The sequence below is a fragment of the Erinaceus europaeus genome, chromosome 18 (genome assembly GCF_950295315.1).
Source record: "Erinaceus europaeus chromosome 18, mEriEur2.1, whole genome shotgun sequence".
In the NCBI taxonomy this organism is placed as follows: Eukaryota; Metazoa; Chordata; class Mammalia; order Eulipotyphla; family Erinaceidae; genus Erinaceus; species Erinaceus europaeus.
This window is the reverse complement of record NC_080179.1, coordinates 9222653-9238084: the sequence shown is the minus strand read 5'-3', so window position 1 is coordinate 9238084 and position 15432 is coordinate 9222653. Positions and strand designations below refer to the sequence as shown.

At 40.4% G+C, this 15432-nt stretch overlaps 1 protein-coding gene across 2 annotated transcripts in view; it reads left to right on the top strand.

Moving 5' to 3' along the window:
* Window positions 1-12221, top strand: part of DNAJC10 (DnaJ heat shock protein family (Hsp40) member C10) — a 38642-nt gene extending 26421 nt beyond the window's left edge. For both annotated transcript variants that reach the window (XM_016187695.2, XM_016187694.2), the window contains exons 18-23: window positions 1455-1588; window positions 2858-2911; window positions 3284-3431; window positions 5891-6010; window positions 7945-8049; window positions 9662-12221. In XM_016187695.2, coding sequence (XP_016043181.1) covers window positions 1455-1588; window positions 2858-2911; window positions 3284-3431; window positions 5891-6010; window positions 7945-8049; window positions 9662-9673 — 573 coding nt within the window. In that variant the 3' untranslated portion in view covers window positions 9674-12221. The remainder of the gene's footprint in view (window positions 1-1454; window positions 1589-2857; window positions 2912-3283; window positions 3432-5890; window positions 6011-7944; window positions 8050-9661) is intronic.
* Window positions 12222-15432: the final 3211 nt, after the last annotated feature.

Here is a 15432-nt window from a genome sequence, read left to right as displayed (position 1 = left end):
TAAGACTGTTTCTGTCCGGCACGTAGAGAATACAGAATGCTCTGCCCTTCTGCCTAGTGTCCCTTGCTGCATTTTGACTAAGTTTACACCAAAAATCTCTTTTCTTTTTTTTAATATTGTTATCTTTATTTATTTATTGGATAGAGACCGTCAGAAATTGAGAGGAAAGGGGGAGGTAGAGGGAGAGAGACCCCTGTAGCCCTGCTTCATCACTTGTGAAGCTTCCCCCCTGCAGGTGGGGACTAGGGGCTTGAACCTGGGTCCTTGTGCGCTGTACTGTGTGCACTTAACCAGGTCACATGCCCCCCTTTATTTTCTATTAAAATATTTTCTGCAACTATACTGTGGGCATTAAAAAAAAAACAGTTTCAGGACTGACAAAACAGCTCACCTGGATAGTGTGACGGCTTTGCCATGCCTGAAACCAAGGTGTAAGCCCGGCACCCTCACATCAGAGGAAGCTTTGTAACCGTGGTGTCTTCCACGCACCTCCTTTCTGTCTGAAAAACATCAGCCCACAGCAGTGAAACCCCGTCGGTGATGAAAGGACAGAGGGATGGGAGGAAGGCAGGCAAGTAGTGAGTTAGTTTCTGGGGGCCCAGGAGATAGCACAGCCCATAGAGCAGATACTTTACCATGCCTGAGGACCCAGGTTGGAGTCCCCAGCAGTAACATGGAAGCATCATACAAGGGGCACATCACATGGTGGAGTGATGCTATAGGGTCCCTTCCCCCATCTCTAAAGTCTATCGAGAACAATGAAATCACACAGGTGTAGCTCCAGGAAAACCTTGGTAGGGGAAATAGTAATAATAATAGCTCAAGCTACTGTGAAACTAAGAGGATAAAGTCTCAAAGTGATTTATAATATCTTCATATTTAAGAGAAAGGGTTTTTGTTTTTTGTGCTCTTCAGTACAATTTTTGTTCTTGATTGATTGATTGTATCATCCCTGGAACTTCATTGCTGCAGGCTGACTTTTTCAGGTAGATATAGAGAAAGAGAGATCACAGCATTGAAACCTGCTCTGTTGCAGTGGGGGCCAGTCTCAAACTGGCTTACGTGCAGAGAGATGTACTATCTTGGTGAACTGTTTTTATCAATATTCCAATAAATTTTTTAAATCTGTTGTGAATCTGTGAAATCCAACTTTGCATTTAAAAGACTCTCAATTTCAGAAATACATAATTTCTCCCATATGGTAGATTTGTTGTTAGATCTACAATAACTGTATTCAGTTCTTGACTATAAAATTTAACTTCTAGTTTGTTACTATAGATGTCCATTGTTATTGTTATTGCTGTTTTAAACCCTTGTCTGTTTTATGTGGTGAAAAACACTAGTGATAATATAATAACCTCATAATAACAGTTTCTCTATCATAAGTATATAAAATAAAGGTGATTTTATTTTAGTTGCTTTGACCTATTTATGTTCTTTTTTTTCTTTTTTAGACATTAACTGGACTGATCAATGTAGGCAGTATAGACTGCCAACAGTATCATTCTTTTTGTTCCCAAGAAAATGTTCGGAAATACCCTGAGATTCGGTTTTATCCCCAAAAATCAAATAATGCTTATCAATATCAGTAAGTATACGTTCATATTTGAAGATATCTCTAATAATTTGTCCATACACTTTTTATCATAACAACTTTCAACCTTACAAATATTGAGGAGGGAAGTACCAAGCTGAAGCACCAGTAACAGTGCTAGTCAAAACCACAGAAGATGGAAAGAATTGAACATTGTTCAGAGAGCCTACTACTTAGTTTATGAAGTTATAGTTTGATTTCAAGTATTATACTGGACACTTTGCTCATCTTGTCTCCAAGAGTCCTCACACAATACCCCAAGAAATAAGAATTACTACTCTCCCACTGTTACAAATAGTAATTTGATCAACAGATCTTAAACATTTTACCCAAGTCATATAATTCTGCAAGTTTGAAGCTGGGACTTAAAACTCAAGATGTGTCTGAGAATCCATGCTGATCCACAGGACCACATGTTATTCCAGGTTCAAAATTCAAATAGAGGACAGAATTTAATATATGTTATTTTGACAGTTAAAAATAAACCAGGGACTCTATAAAAGAAAAGCATGAGAGGCTAGATTTATGAAGTGGCATTTGATGTCTTAAAGAAAAGTGGATAGAAATTTGACAGACACTGATAATTTGAATAAAGGTTCAAAAATTAAAGTACAGGGCCTTAAGGTACTAGTGCACATTGGTGACACGTGGTGACATGTACCGTGTTCAGTCCCCTGGTCCCCACTTGCAGGAGGCAAGCTTCACAAATGGTGAAGCAGGCAGGGCTGCAGGTGTCTTTCTCCCCTCTGTCTTCCGCTTTCCTCTCAGTTTCTTTTTTGTGTCTGTCCAAAGTGAATAAATATTAGTAGGTAAATAGATAAAGCTCTGGATATGAGTCAGTAGGAGGTGTCCAGTGGGCATCTAGACGTTAACATTTTTCCAGCACAGGCATCAAGAATAGAGGGAAATGCAGAGACCTGTGACAGGAAGATGAGAAATTGTACCATGTGCAAACAGCTATACCATAAACCATTAATTCCCCTCCCCAACTAAAAAGATCTTTAATGAATTAATTTTAAAAATGATTTAAGAAAAAGAAGAGAAGGGAAAATATACTTATTAAAAGTATATTTGGGAATTCATGTAAGCAGTATATTTATCTATGTATACCTAAACGGAGAAATGTTAGAAAAAATGTGACTTCATTCACTTTTTAAATTACTATAATGGGTGTGTGTGTGTGTGTGTGTGTGTGTGTGTGTGTGTATTTGACTTACCAAATTAGAAAATACTAATTACAGCTTCTTTTTTTTTTTCCTTCAGTAGTTACAATGGTTGGAATAGGGATGCTTACTCCCTAAGAATCTGGGGTCTAGGGTGAGTAATTAAAATATGTGTAAAAAAAAAAAAACTAGAAGCAGTGCTTTTTATCTTCCTCTTCATAGTTAAATTTACTGTAAATTGTTCAAAACTCAAGCATTTCTTTAAGTATATACTTAAAGGGTCGCTGTTCCTTATTCCGATTATAACCAATCAGAGTCCATCATGACCAGCGTTTGTATTCACACTTGTAGAATCTGTGAGCCCTCAGCCATAGATGATACTTGAATCCAACTATCCTTTCCTCCTGTTGTCTTGATTAACTTTACCTTTATTTATTTTTTTAATTTAGAAAGTCTTACAATATTACATTTTAGATGCTTTACTTGATTTTGTATAATAAAGCATAGTTTTGTTCCCTTGCCACAGATTTTTACCTCAAGCATCCATAGATCTAACACCCCAGACATTCAGTGAAAAAGTTTTACAAGGGAGAAATCACTGGGTGGTCGATTTCTACGCTCCTTGGTGTGGACCTTGCCAAAATTTTGCCCCAGAGTTTGAGGTGTTGGCTAGGGTGAGTCTTATCTGTCTACTTAAATAAGTTTTGGTCATGTTTATGTTGCAATAGTTGGGTAAAAATTTAATCTTTTTCTTAAAAAGTCTCCCCTTTGAATTTTCAAACAATATCTGGAATGTCTTGTGTTTGACTACAATCTTTTCAGTAAATTTCCTCTTCTGTGTTAATATCTTCTCCGTCTTGGTTGATACTATCTTTGAGACTAGGAACCTTATTTCTCCTACTTATTCTTTATTTCTTTCCCCCACAAGCATAGTTCTGCTGTGCTCCACTCACTAAATAGATCCTATCAGCTCTGTCACAAAAATGCCCTTTATGCCTGTCATCTGTCCATCTCCACTGTCCTCTTTGTTCAAACTTTGACCATCCCCTGTCTAGACTTCGTGTGCTTTTTGCGAGGCGGGGCCCTGCTGGTGCCTGGGATCATATCGAAGATCTCTCACATGAGAGACACAAACTCTGCCACCAGACTAACCTGCAGCCCCATAGTAGCTGCTGGACTACCCTCATTATGCCGGTCGACCCTCTTCAGCTCTGCTCTGACCACCTGTCTAAACTACTACATACTTTAGCTTCCTGTGAACCAAGTTGTCTGACAGGCACTGTCCCATTTCAGGTTCCCAGTCTGGCCATTCCTGCCTTGTCAGTCATTGTCTCTGTCTCTGTCTCTGTCCCAGTCCCACCACCACCCCACTGAATTCCAGGCACAACAAAGGCTGTCTGAATAAGTAGTTCTAGGTGCATGCTCTAAAATGTTCCCACCTTGCTTTGGTCATCTGGATTTTCTTCTTTGATTCTACAAAACCCAGCCTCCATGATACTTCCATGTTCTTAGACCTTCTAAGTTCCTAAGTGTCGCTTTGACATGTTGTAGTCCACCAGACACGTCATCTGTTCAGATATCTTGTCTAGAATATACGCTCCTTGAGGACAAAGTACATGTTGTAGCTCTCTTATATCCTCACTAGCTGACTCGCCAAATGCTTACAGAACTAAACTGACCAAATGCAATGAACACAGTTTAAGTTTGGGTTATTTCTGTGCTGTTAATAATCTAGACTCTTCATCCACTCATGTTTATACTCAAGGAACTTGACTACTATTTACAAAATAATCACCAGAATGAGAAAAGTCAGCACCTGTTCTGCCTGAGAACAAAAATTGTGCATCCTGGGGGTCAGGTGGTAGCGCAGCGGGTTAAACTTGGTGCAAATTGCAAGGACCGGCATAAGGATCCCGGTTCAAGCCCCCAGCTCCCCACTTGCAGGGGAGTCACTTCACAGGCGGTGAAGCAGGTCTGCAGGTGTCTTTCTCTCCCCCTCTCTCTGTCTTCCCCTCCTCTCCCCATTTCTCTCTATCCTATCCAACAATGATATCAGTACCAACAACAACAACAATAATAACTACAACAATAATAAAACAAGGGCAACAAAAGGGGGGAAAAAAGCAAATTTAAAAAAAATTTTTTTTTTTAAATTCTGCATCCTGAGCCATAGGGATTTTTTACAGTGGGATTTTAGTCCACTTTGTGTATCTTTCCCTCTTAGATTTTTTTTTCCTCTAATGATATTTAAATATTTTGCTCCATCATCCCTTATATACAGAAAAACTTAGTTGTATATTTATAATGCAGTAATATTTTGAATATAGCAGAAAATTCAGAAAATTACTAGGCATGATAGAACAGGACCTTGTGCTTGGTAAAGTACATGCTCTACTGAGTGAACTGCCTCTGTTCCTGGAATTCTTTTTTTTTTTTTTTTTGATTTATTTAATTTCCCTGTTGTTGCCCTTGTTGTTTTTTATTGTTGTTGTAGTTATTATTGTTATTGTTGTTGTCGTTGTTGGATAGGACAGAGAGATATGGAGAGAGGAGGGGAAGACAGAGAAGGGGAGAGAAAGACAGACACCTGCAGACCTGCTTCACCACCTGTGAAGCGACTCCTGCTGGTGGGGAGCCGGGGGCTCCAACCGGGATCCTTCTGCCGGTCCTTGCGCTTCACGCCACCTGCGCTTAACCTGCTGGGCTACGGCCCAACTCCTGGAATTAGTTTTTTTTTTTTTATCAGTGGAGACATACTGAAGAGAGGACAAGAAGACAAATATCTGACAGGAAGTGTAGTGATCACTCTTTCTCAAGCAGACTGCTGCCTCATCACATGATTCCAGAAAAAAGAAGAGTAGTGGCCAAATCGGAGATTCTTGTAGTGTAAGGGTAGTAAGAAGCCGAAGTAGTTCAGAATAAACCTCAGTTTTCTTGGTAAGACAAAGTATAGTTTATGGGCTGCTGGGGAAAGTGGGAGCTTGAGAATGAGGAGTCTAGAAACTTATTTGAATGTTGAAAGTTTCTTAAATAGCCAGTCCTTAGATTTGCAAAGCTTTGAAGATTTCAGTATCTTGTTTTGCCAAGACTGTTGATGCCAAAGAGGATTCAAACCACACTTTTCTCTTTTCAGATGATCAAAGGAAAAGTGAAAGCTGGGAAAGTAGACTGCCAGGCTTACGCTCAGACGTGCCAGCAAGCTGGTATCAGAGCGTACCCAACCGTCAGATTTTATCCTTACGAACGTTCTAAGGTAGGTCCAGGCTGTCCTGTCTTCCTTTCCTTTAGCAGGCCAACCTAAAGAGATAATTTTCGGCTGAGTAATGTTTGATTCTAGTTTTTTCTCCCTGTCATTGGTCATTTCATTGCTTTCTACTGAGATAAGCTTATTCTTACATATATGCCATATATGTAAGAATATGAGATAAGCTTATTCTTACATATATGCCATATATGTAAGAATGTGAGATAAGCTTATTCTTATAAATATGCCATATATGTAAGAATGTGAGATAAGCTTATTCTTACATATATAAGTGCTTTTAAGAAGAATTCAACTGTCTCACAGTTAATATCATCTAAGTCACTTTAAAATATTTGTAATTGAGGGCTGGGCAGTAGCGCAGCGGGTTAGGTGCACATGGCGCAAAGCGAAAAAGGACCGGCATTAATGATCCGGTTCAAGCCCCCGGCTCCCCACCTGCAGGGGGTTGCTTCACAAGTGGTGAAGCAGGTCTGCAGGTGTCTGTCTTTCTCTCCTCCTCTATGTCTTCCCCTCCTCTCCATTTCTTTTTTTTTAATATTTTATTTATTTATTTTCCTTTTTTGTTGCCCTTGTTGTTTTTATCATTGTTGTGGTTATTATTATTGTTGTTATTGATGTTGTTGTTGCCAGATAGGACAGAGAGAAATGGAGAAAGGAGGGGAAGACAGAGAGGGGGAGAGAAAGACAGACACCTGCAGACCTGCTTCACTGCTTGTGAAGTGACCCCCCCCCTGCAAGGGTGGGGAGCCAGGGGCTGGAACTGGGATCCTTACGCCAGTCCTCGAATTTTGTGCCTTGTGCACTTAAACTGCTGCGCTACAGCCTGACCCCCTCCTCTCTCCATTTCTCTCTGTCCTATCCAACAGCAATAACAACAACAGTAATAACAACAAGGGCAACAAAAAGAGAAAAAAATAGTTTCCAGGAGCAGTGGATTTGTAGGGCTAGCAACAAGCCCCAGCAATAACTCTGGATACAATATATATAATATATATTTGCAGTTACTAGTAGGAAACTACTAGACAGCCATATTAGTAGCAATAGTCAGTTCTCTGTGGGTAGGAGGTTGCAAGTAACGATCTCCTGCTTTCAGAAAATCAGTGTATTTACCATTTGTAATTTTTTTTCCGGGAAAAGGACAAAGTGAAAATATTATTATACATCCTTAGTAAATACCTGGGTATTTATCTTAAAGAACACTGGTGGTTAAAATTCCACAATTAGGGACCAAGGCAGTCGCAACACAGCACAGACAACATATTACTATGTGCAAAGATCCAGGTTCAGACCCCTGGCCCCCAGCTGTTGGAGGGAGACTTCACAAGACTGCAGTTGTGTCTTCCTCCCTTCCTCTCTGCTAGTGTCTCTGACTATCAGAAAAAATAGAAAAGAAAGAAAAAAGAAAAGACAAGACACCAGCAAAGAACGATCACTGGGAACTGCGAAGTTGTCATGCCAGGACACCCTGGTGGAAAACAACCGAAACCACTACCCACTGGAAGTTAGAGTTCCTGACTCGTGTCAGGATTCCTCTTGGGGGGACGGGCGTGGGGGGGACAGGACTGACAAGCTCAAGGAACCTCTGTGGTCACCGATGCAAAGTATATGTCTTTCAGCAGTGTGACTGCCACATGAAGGTTCTCAATTGTATTCAGTTAAAGCCACTGGAAGTCATCTGAGGTCCCATTTTATAGTTTATGTGTGGAGTTAGCGGGGCATTTCTCCCAAGAAATTATTTTATATGTGCCCATTATTAGTGTTCCCAGTATTTATTTCAGGTAAATCATGGCTTCGGCACCACTACTTCCTTGAAATAGGAGCTTCAGATGCTTAAAACTTGAAGGCAAGATTTCATCAAGTTTCTAGATGGCAATGTTCATAATATCTCCATAATATTTACAAAAGAGTCTTTTTCGTTATAGAGAAATACTTGGGGAGAGCAAATAGATACCAGAGACGCCAAAGAGATTGCTACCTTCATATACAAAAAACTGGACAATCTCCGAAATCATGACAAGAGAAGTAAGGTGAGGACTAAGTCTAGAGCTGACTGGGCAGATATTACCTAAATTGCTCTTTTTCGTTTCATTTCTTTGGTGAATAGGTCAGTCACAAATGTTTTAAGTACTGAAGTACTTGAAATTTCAACATGTAAAGTATTTAATCAAAACTTGTCACGATATCTGCCCTTAAATTTCTTAAATTTTGTTCAAATAGAAAAGAAGCATTGCTTCACTGGGAATTTACTCAAGCCTCGTGACTTGTTTGCAATAACAAATTTTTCTTTTACTCATGGCATACTTAAGACGTATTAAAGCCTGCATTTATCTTACTTAAGTTTTTTTTTTATTATTTATTTACTTATTCCCTTTTGTTGCCCTTGTTTTATTGTTGTAGTCATTGTTGTCGTTGTTATTGATGTATTCTTTGTTGGATAGGACAGAGAGAAATGGAGAGAGGAGGGGAAGACAGAGAAGGGGAGAGAAAGAGACACCTGCAGACTTGCTTCACCGCCTGTGAAGTGACTCCCCTGCAGGAGGGGAGCCAGGATCCTTACGCCGGTCCTTGTGCTTTGCGCCATGTGCACTTAACCTGCTGCACTACCGCCCGACTCCCTTACTTAAGTTTTTTAATCTTAAAAACTTAAAAACTGTAAAATCAATGTGGCCTTCTTGCTATTCCTTAGGAGGGCTTTTTTTTTTAAGTCAGTTGTCAGTCAAGGGCATATTTACAAATATTTTATAAATACTTGAATTCTTTCTCAATGGAATATAATACAGTCATACCAGATTTCTTGGATTTTGTTTACTTATTTATTTTATTCTCTAAAGTGAAAGAAAACAGCACAGCCTATGGAGAGGGCTAGAGACTTGAATTTATAGAGTCATGGTCCAATTACAGACCCCATACAAATGGAAAGATAATTACGGATTTTCATTCTCTTTATTTCAGTAAAGAAAACCAAAAAAAAAAAAAAAAGTTTTTCTAATGGATGGCTATGTTTTCCCAGGATGTTTTATTTTCAAAATAATAACTTCTATCTCAGGTTAAAGATTTGAAATAGCAAAGTAGCAGCTGGTCATCAAAGTGTGACTTGTAAAGCATGCAGAACTTTCATTGGAAGTGTCTGCCATTGGCTCATAAGAATACGAGACATTCTTGGGAGCTGGGCAGTGCTGCACCTGGTTTAAGCACACAGGAGTACAAAGCGCAGGGACCCAGGTTTGAGCCCCTGGCTCCCCACAGACAGGGGGCACACTTCACAAGCTGTGAAGCAAGTCTGCAGGTGTCTCTCTCTATCTCCCCTCCTCTCTCAATCTCTCTGTCCTATCCAATAAAAGGGAAAAAATGTCCTTCAAGAGCAGTGGATTCCAGGGGCCAGGCAGTAGTGCTCCTGGTTAAACACACACTACAGTGTGCAAGGACCCAGGTTCCTAGTGCTAGCACCAAGTCCCAGCGATAACCTTGGAGGCAAAAGGAATGTGAGACATTCTTTTTCATTGCCATTCTTAAACAAGGTAAATTTTGCATAGTAATCTAGTGAATAAGAGTATGAACTCTATTTGAAAAGAGGGTTCACATTATTTTACCTTGGTTTTAGCACTGTAAAAAACCTTCAATCCAATTGCCTTTTTATAGGATGAACTTTAATGATGTTGAAGACAGAAAACTTGAAAAGAACTTCTGACAAATGGCATCAGAAGACACGACTTCAGAATGTTACTGCACTCTTGATGAGAATAAGTGAACACTGATTGCACTGTCTGGTCTCAGTACAACATTGGTAGAATTGAAGGGTCACAAACTCCTCTGTCTACAGGGAAAGAAAGGTCATAAGTATTTTAGTCTTTGTAAGACATAAAATGATTCATTGTCACATATTCAAAATTTGTTTTTGTTTTCAATTCTTTTAAAAGAAAAAGAAAAAAGATAAAAAAAAAAAAAAAAAAAAAAAAAACCCGTCCTTAACTCAGGGCCATCTACAAATAGGCCACAAGCCAAATCCAAATGAGTCGTGAATTGCTGAACCCTAGAAATGATCTTTGGGCAGTGAGCCTGCTCTGCTATTTGTTACACATATAAATGGATTTTTATCAGTTAAATCTTGTGACTGCCCTGAAAAGTGGTCACTTGGTTTTCAGTCATCTGGTTCCCCTTCAAATTCTCTGATTCATTAACCATCTCTTTCATTTTAAGAATATACAGTGTGACAAACAGATACCTATTTTCACATTGTAGTGTAGATACTCATCTTTTTTACTCTTTCTAAATGCTTAAAATCGCCTTTAGACATTGTACAATTAAGGAAAATATTTTGCAACAGTAAACGAACTCTGTACAGTTCTGCAGCATTTGTAGACACCTGAAGAAGAAAAATATTTGAGGGCAGGATTAGATAACATACTGGTTACGCAAAGAGACTCTCATGCCCAAGGCGCCTAAGTCCCAGGTTCAGTTTCCCACACCACTATCAGCCAGAGCTGAGCAGTGCTCTGGTAAAAAAGAAAAAAAAAAAAAAAGTGTTCATAACAGTGATTTGGGCATAAAATATTAAGAGGTCTACAATGAAAGATATGTCTCCGTTTCTATTCTGAATTGCTTTCGTGAAATTTTTTCAGGTGTTAGTAATGGATTTTTGAAGCATATTTATAATATTCATGGTTTTGCCTTCTGGACTTTGTTTTGATGTTGATTGTCTGATTTGTGTTTACCACTATTTGTTCATTGTTGTGGTTTTTCACTCTGGCTTAATCTCGTCATTATTCACATAAGAAAAAAAAGCTCTGCAGGTGTGTTTCACTGTAACTCGAGTGATTCTGCAATTACTTCAATTGCTAGTTTACTTCAGAAAATGCTTTTTTCAGATAAATAGTGACATAATAATGAAAGTTATTTTTGTAATTAAATCCAGTTTCTTCAGTTAAATCAAATTGAGTTTCTTTATAGTTTAGACTCAATAATTCATTTTTCCCCTGATGTTTAAACAAAACATAGTAATGTGTTTGTTCCAATTGACTAAAAAACACAAATGTTTTTTTTTAATGTCTGTGTGAAAATTCTTCTAAATATTAAAAATCAACCTACTCTATGATTAGCAGTTCCTCTCGAAGTAATCTATTCAAAGAATATAGAATCACTTAGCTGAAAAGATATATGTGCTCCTGTTTTTCACAATATTATGCACAATAGTCAGGATTTGGCAACAGCCCCACGGTAGGGCAGTGGGTAAGAAAGACTGATATATGTACACAGTGGGGTATTAGCTGCTGGGGTGGGGGGTGTCTTGCTACAGCAGGATGGAACTAGTGAACATCGTGCTAAAGCGAAATAAGCCAGAAGGAGAAAAAAAAAAAAGAGAGATGCTCTCACTCACATGTGGAATTTAACAAACAAGAGCAGAAGGAAAGAAGGTGAAGCAGGAAGCCGTTGGTCCATGTTAGCAGATGAGAAGGCACTAATGGTGCAGCAGGGTAGTTGAAAGGGAGAGTGGAGGAAGATGTGTGCACATATTGAGGAACCGTAGAGGTGGCACACATTGGGCAGCTGTGCCCGAGACAGATATTTTGTAAAACAGAAGACAAGTTCCCCCAAAAAAACTAATCAAGATCACGTTTTATTATATTAGTTTTTTTTTTAATATTCTGCCTTCCTTGATTATTTCCTTTTAAAGTTTTCTTTATAGTTGCTATTTATACAGAAGCAGACTCTTTCATATCCATTCTCACCCTGCTCATATACTCACTGTGATTGTTTCTGGTGTACCATTCAGCCCTTCTCTTGGATTCTTTTTTTTTTTTTTTAATTTATTTTAATTTTATTTTATTTATTTATTTCCTTTTGTTGCCCTAGTTTTTTTTTAATTATTATTATTGTTGTCATCGCTGTTGGATAGGACAGAGAGAAATGGAGAGAGGAGGGGAAGACAGAGAGGAGGAGAGAAAGACAGACACCTGCAGACCTGCTTCACCACCTGTGAAGCGACTCCCCTGCAGGTGGGGAGCCGGGGTTCGAACTGGGATCCTTATGCCGGTCCTTGTGCTTTGCGCCACCTGCGCTTAACCCGCTGCGCTACAGCCCGACTCCCTTGGATTCTTTTTTTAACAAATAGAGACCTGTGAGGAACAAGAGCCACTTCTAGCTGCCTTTGGCGACAAACAGTGTCAGCGTTCATTTTGAATAAAGATGAGTACGAGAGTGACTTCCACTTGTTAGATTTTCAAAATTGGTTGGTTTCTACAGGAATTCCAAAGTGGAATGCTTATAAAAGTTGGGTAAATACTAGTTTGAAGTATGTGAGTACAGTACAGTACCACTGTCCTGGACACTGAGGAACATACAAAAGGCACCTTACAGCTTCCAGAAATGGTGCTGGGGAAACCGAGCAACACGTGCAGAAGAAAGAAACTAGACCATCCTCTACACTGTACACAAACATTGGTTCAAAATTGATTCAAATACCTGCACACTGGGCCAGGTGATGGTGCACCTGGTGGAGGGCACATGTTGCCATGCACAGGGATCACAGTTCAAGCCCCCTGTCCCCACCTGTAGAGAGAAAGCTTCAGTCGTGGCGAAGCAGTCCCTCCCCTGCCTCCTCTGTCTCTCTCTCTGACTCCAGGGTTATCACCAGGGCTCTGCCTGCACTGCCAAACCCACTTTGTGGCCACTTTCCATTGTATTGGATAGGACAGAGAAATTGAGAGGAGGGAGAGAGAAAACGCCCCTACAAGCCAGCTTCAACACTGGTGAAGCATCTCCCCTGCAGGTGGGAAGTCGGGGCTTGAACCAGGTCCTTGCGCAGGTCTTTGTGCTTAGTACTACGTGTGCTTAACCAGGTGCACTGCCGCTCCAGCCCCCCTCCCTCTCTATCTACTCCCCTCCCTATTTCTGGCTGTCTCTATAAGTAGATAAAGATATTTTAAAAAACCCTGCATATTAAGGCCTTAAGTCATAAAATACATTAGTTGATATGCTTTTTAATAATGACCTTACAGATGTATTGGGGGATAACCCCCCCATGAAAGTGAGATAAAGCAGAAATAAATAAATGGAATAGTATCAAACTAAAGACTTGCACAGCAAATAAAAACCATGCTTGGAACAAAAAAGCATCCTATTGAATGCAAAAAGATAGTTGGTCAGATGTATCCAAATATATGAGGAACTCATAAAAGTCAATGGCGGGAGTCGGGTGGTAGCGCAGAGGGTTAAGCGCATGTGACACGAAGCACAAGAACAGACATAAGGATCCGGGTTCGAGCCCCTGGCTCCCCACCTGCAGGGGAGTCGCTTCATAGGTGGTGAAGCAGGTCTGCAGGTGTCTATTTTCTCTCCTCTCTGTCTTCCCCTCCTCTCTCCATTTCTCTCTGTCCTATCCAACAATAACGACATTAATTACAACAACAATAAAAAAAACAAGGGCAACAAAAGGGAAAATAATTTTTTTTTAAAAGTCAGTGGCACAAAAACTACCCATTAGAAAATGGGCAGAGGATCTGAATAGACGTTTCCCCAAGGCAACACAGATGGTTGGTAGGCACACGAAAAGATGTTCATCATCTACTGTTAAACCTACACTGAGCGTGTCAGACTGAGAAAGTTATTACCTCAAAGTCAAGAGACAAGTATGGGAAAGATGTGGAGGGAAGGAAGGTCATATATACTGTTGGAATATAAATTGGTGCTGCCACTAAAAAGAAGTCGGTATACAGATCCCTCAAACATAATACAAATTCTACATGATTCAGTTATCCCACATCTGAGTATTCAAAACATACAAAAAGATACATGTAGCCCACATTCACTGTAGTATCGATTATACTAGCCCAGGGGGTCAGGTGTGACGCACCTGGTTAAGTGCGCATGTTACAATGCACTAGGACTCAGATCTGAAGCCCCCGTCGGTCCCCACCTGCAGGGAAAAGCTTTGCGAGTGGTGAAGCAGTGCTGCAGGTGATCCCTTCCTCTCTACCTCCCCCTATCCTCTCCATTTCTGCCTGTCTATCCAATAAATAAAGATAATTTTTAAAAATAATTATAATAGCTCAGAGTTATAAACAGCGTTAGTGTCCATTGCCAGATGATTAGATAAAGGAACACCATCATAAACCCTCTCCTGAGCCACTCCAAGAACTTGTCCTTCGAAGGGAGGCTGGGTCACCCTACCCTGCCACTTAAGGGAGACGGGTCCTAAAATGGGTGCAGCCTAGAATGTTCCCAGTTGTGACCATGAACCACAAGCCCAGACCAACAGGGACTCAGAGGTTACACAGGCTTCTGTGCTAAATATGAATATTCAGGGAGATGGGTGATAGCGCAACGGGTTAAACGCACATGGCGCAAAGCATAAGGACCGGCGTAAGTATATGGTTGGAGCCCCCGGCTCCCCACCTGCAGGGGAGTCGCTTCTCAGGTGGTGAAGCAGGTCTGTAGGTGTCTGTCTTTCTCTCCTCCTCTCTGTCTTCCCCTCCTCTCTCCGTCCTATCCAACAACGACAACAATAATAACTACAACAAGGGCAACAAAAGGAAATAATTTAAAAAAAAAAAAAAAGCATATCTGGGAGTCGGGCCATAGCACAGCGGGTTAAGCGCAGGTGGCGCTAAGCTCGAAGGACCGGCGTCAGGATCCCAGTTCGAGCCCCCAGCTCCCCACCTGCAGGCAGATCCCTTCGCAGGTCTGCAGGTGTCTGTCTTTCTCTCCCCCTCTCTGTCTTCCCCTCCTCTCTCCATTTCTCTCTGTCCTATCCAACAACAACGACATCAATAATAACTACAACAATAAAACAACAAGGGTAACAAAAGGGAATAAATTTTTAAAAAAATTTTTAAAAGCATATCTATGGGTCCTTGGTCAGGCTGATGGGGTACACAGTAAATTTTGTTCATAGATTTTCTTCCAGTTTGGGAGCTACTCTCTGCCCTAATCAAACTTTCTAGCCCTAGTCTCAACTTTGACACCCTCTTATTTTAGTTCAGCTAGAGCTAGCTATCAAACTCAAGCAAAAGTACAGAAGTCATGGACCCTTAGGAACATCCCTAAAATAGACTTCCTAGATTCTTTCCACCCGAAGATCCCTATCATCTGCTCTGTTCCTACCTTTTGGTTCCTGTTCATTAATCATTTTGTCCTGCTTGATATTTACTGCCATTCAGCCACCAAGCTACAGATGCTATCAAGGTTCTGACTTCCCTGGGCAGACGACCTCACCTCTATGTTCTGGAAGCCCATCTCTCTGGAGCCCTTCCCCAGTAAGATAGAAAGACAGTAAGATAGAAACAGGCTGGGGATACAGTTGACCTGCCAATGACCAAGTCCATTGAAAAAGCAATTACAGAAGCCAGACCTTCCACCTTCTGCACCCCAAATAGAATTTTGGTTCATACTCTCAGGGTGGGAGAAATGATGGA